We start from the raw sequence: 3,980 nt of genomic DNA, 5'->3' as shown, positions 1-3,980 counted from the left end.
CCCTGACATTCTGTGATTCTGTGATACAGCAAAACTTTGAGCACTATGCTTTGACCTCTAACTCAGGCTTGAGGAGAGTGCAGAAGAATAAGTCCTGGGGAAAAGGGTGGGATAGGACTACTTAAATTTGCCTAGAGCTTCAAAAGAAAAGGCAACTTTAGTCTCTTTTTCATATCTTCTAAAATAATAGTTGAAAGTTTATAATGTGAGAATAATTCACCAATCAGTAGACCCAAAGAGAGTTTTTCTTTTTAAAAGATTTCAGGACTTAGGAGTTATTTTCAGGCCAAAATACAAGATGTCTTTATATGGCAGATAACTCTTATCTCTGTTATAGATATGCAGAGCAGCGCCTTAAAACTGTACCCCAGTTTTGAGCAAAAAGCAATGTTGTTAAAACGGCAAGCTTTCGCTGTCTTTAGTGGAGAGATTGACCAGTATCATCTCTATCTTCCCTTAATACAAGGTAAGATTTGTAATTTCACCTGCCTTTTTTTTTTTTTTTTCAGCTATAACACATACGTAAATTATGTGAGAAAGGAATGTCACCTATTTTCCAACACATAGTTACATTTTTAAAAAGTTTTTAACAAAATTTATGATGCTGTGAATCTCTGAATTACAGTGAATAAATAATCTCATTAAGAAGGAGACAGGAATCTAGGTTCTATAGCCTTTGGTCTGGAAATATAACTGGAAACATAATCATTTTGTAGCAGTCTTCCAGCCCTTCTTGGGCTGTTGCTGTTGTCCTTAAATGTCAGTTTTGACAAAATTTTGTTGAATATAAAATCCCCATGTCTTCAGACTTTTTCTAAATCACAATTTTGTTAACAGAGTACAAAGGACTTAATGCAAAACTGACGATAAAGCACACATTTTGTTTTGCCACCTTCTACATTTTTTTTATTTCCCAAAAGAGCACATGTTCAGGAAAATACTATGCTTTCTTTTTTTTTTTTATTTATTTTTTATTTCAGAACGACTGACTGAGAACCTCCGTGTTGGGCAGACTTCTATAGTTGCTGCACAGATGTTTCTCTTCTTCAGAGTTCTTTTGTTAAGGATTTCTCCTCAGCATCTAACCTCGTTGTGGCCAATTATGGTAACTGAATTGGTAAGGAATAAGTAGTAATTTGAAACTAATTAGTGTGTGTTTTTTCCCATTTCATTTTTCTCTTCCTCCCAAATACATCTGTTTGAAAAAATAAATGTTTTCATAGTTTTACATTAGTCTGATAATTTATTAACATTGTCATTAGGAAATACCATTTTGATTAATTTTGTTATTGTTGCTAGTGTAATCTCTTGCATGATTTGCTAATTTGTTGCAAGTCATAAGAGTAAACTAAAACTCTGTGGTTCCACTAAGTGAAGCATATCTTTTTTGTGGTTGAATTGTATGAACGTTTCAGCATTCTCATAAATAATTTATGTTTTTAAAGATTCAGACATTTCTACAGCTGGAAGAAGATTTAACTGAGGAAGATGAACCATCAAAGTAAGAATTACCATTTGTCTGATATAGAACTTGTGAAAGCTGGTAATGATTGAGCTTGTTCTGTGTCTGCAAATCCTTATTTATTTAGTTCTCTGGGATAGGGAGGAGACACCAGGACTCTTTGTTATTGCACTTGTGTATTTCTGGTATTGATGAATCATAGTTTAGGATTTTCTTTCAGCAGCTAAAATAGTGATATATTCAAAGAACATAAGTACCACTTATTAGTTGCCTACAAAAATAGAAGATATGCCAAGTCAGCATTTGAATATTTTTAACATGTTGACATTTTTTCTGAATATTTTAATTACTTTTTCTTCTAACAAACTTTTATATTAATCATAGCCTAGTCTCATACAGAATAAAAATAGGTTTTCTTGCACGCAGGTGCAAGTGCTCATTTGTGTAAATGTGTATATTTCTCTTTTGCTGAATGAAAAACATTTAGTGGATTTATGTTTTAATGGTACCTTTCTTAATTGTAACAAACACAGGAGCAACAGCAAAATAAGCAAACAGAAAGTCTCAGGTGATGGCAGTGGATCTGACATACAGCAGAATGAGCTGTCCTTGTACTTATCAGCTTGTAAGTTTTTGGACACAGCACTTTCATTTCCACCTGACAGAATGCAGTTATTTCAAATGTAAGTCCTCCAATTACTTACCTGTTCTCCAACTTGTTGCCATCCTTATCCTTTAAAATAATTCCAGGTCTATTTTCTTCTAGACTTAGTTTTGCCATCAGTTCTTTTCACAAGTGCAGATGTTGATACTCAGACAGATGTAATTTGGGGTATTTGGAAAAACAATTGAGTTTTGTCAGTGTAGGAGGATTTCACCATCCTCATTAGGAGGTTCTCTAACTTGGAAAAACTGGGAGAAGAGAAAGACAGAGACTGTTCTTTGTTTTCCCATTGCTCATACTTGGGAATTTTTTTAAGCCAGTTGCATTTAACTGCTGACATGATAGTAACATCCTCGTTCGTTAAGTTTGGTTCTGATAATAGCATAAAATGTATAGTTATGACAGCTCTTTCTGTAAACAAACCAGTGCTCCACTAAACTATGTGTGATCCCAACAAGGATTTTTTCTGCCTGTCTTCTTACCAAGTAATCCATTTGTTTCAGGTACAAATGGGCATTTGTTCCAGAGGTGGACATAGAGTCATCCACTGTGACCTCTCATCTGGTAGAAAATCATCAGGAATGCAGACCACACATTGTAAGAATCATGGATCTGCTGAAGATGAAATATGGGGTAAAGAAAGAATGTTTCTTTTTTTTTTTTTTTTTTTAATCCATTAATTTACTTTTCTAAATGAGTTACAAGAGTTTAAGTTAGGCAAGAGGTTTTTAGATATTCTGATAAGATTAATGAGGCTTTAAAAAATTATCTGCCTGCTTTCATATATATATCTTGAAGATGTCAGATTGCTTTTGAGTGAGGGGACAATAGGCAGTTTACCAGTTGTTCCCTTAAATCTGCCCACAACCACCCAGCTAAAGCAATTTGTCTCAGACAGGACTGGTGTTTATAAAAAGGAGCATGTTGTACTTTGTCAAAAAAGTTTACCATAATAGCATTTTAAATTACCATTAAGGATTAATATTAATTATTCCAGAAAAGGAAATAGGGGCATTAGTGTTTCTCAGAGATATTTCTGTATTCTGTTGTTTGATATCTGATTCTGAACATTTGCAGCATTCTGAACTTGTGAGAGTTTTTGTTTAATGGAACCTCAAATCCAAACATAGAAAAAACTTGCGATACCATCTATACAATTTATATTGTGATTCAGTTGCAGGTTGTAGATCTCTTAGTATGAAAAAAGTATATAGTACAGGGTTCAGACAAGCCATAACAACATTGCATCTTAATACAAAACCTTTAGTAAATCTCAGTTTGTTTGCCTACAGGGAACAAACAACACTGAAGGAATTTCCAAGGACAAATGTCCTCTTTTGAATTTCCACTCTGTATCGAGCATCATCCAGCTTATGCCCTTCTTCAAGACTCTGTGTTGTGCATTCACAGCAAATGGGAGTCAGTCCCAGAATTCAGATACTTCTGCATCTCTCTCTGTGGACTCTGTTGGCAGTAACAGCAAAAAGATCTTGCAGCGGCTTGAAGAGAGTGTTGAATGTGACTTCCTTGAAAACATGGAAAATTAATCTGCATATTGGACACTTGTCTCGTGGTGAATAAATAGAGAAAAAAAGAGAAAACTTTACTGCAATTCTTCCCCTCTTTTTTTCAAAGTTTTGAAAGTACATTTTGGGTTTTCTTCCTGCTGTTGTGGAGTGCTCTTCAATAATCCAGGCTTCTGAGTTGGTGTTAAAAAGCAGGATTCTTCAGTTCCTGTGGGAGGAAAAAAGAAGTACAGTTTAGTGGTAATTTATCATAGTTACTGTATTCTTTTACTTGTTTTCAATGTGAAGGATTAAAGAGATATTGTAAATAAAGGAAGAATATTTTTGA

The 3,980-nt window shown here is 34.2% G+C and overlaps 1 protein-coding gene across 1 annotated transcript; it reads left to right on the top strand.

Moving 5' to 3' along the window:
- Window positions 1–337: 337 nt before the first annotated feature.
- Window positions 338–3,673, top strand: LOC104521774 (protein dopey-2-like; the record flags this gene model as incomplete). The annotated part of the gene is made up of 6 exons (XM_010163870.1): window positions 338–466; window positions 981–1,117; window positions 1,446–1,501; window positions 1,996–2,145; window positions 2,630–2,759; window positions 3,419–3,673. Coding segments are annotated over 6 exons (857 nt in total), but the record flags the coding sequence as incomplete, so codon positions are not given.
- Between the last annotated feature and the right edge of the window lie 307 nt (window positions 3,674–3,980).

The sequence above is a fragment of the Antrostomus carolinensis genome, unplaced genomic scaffold (genome assembly GCF_000700745.2).
Source record: "Antrostomus carolinensis isolate BGI_N321 unplaced genomic scaffold, ASM70074v2 scaffold52912, whole genome shotgun sequence".
NCBI classification, from domain to species: domain Eukaryota; kingdom Metazoa; phylum Chordata; class Aves; order Caprimulgiformes; family Caprimulgidae; genus Antrostomus; species Antrostomus carolinensis.
Note: the sequence above shows the minus strand (reverse complement) of the source record. Positions and strands in the feature narration are given on the sequence as shown.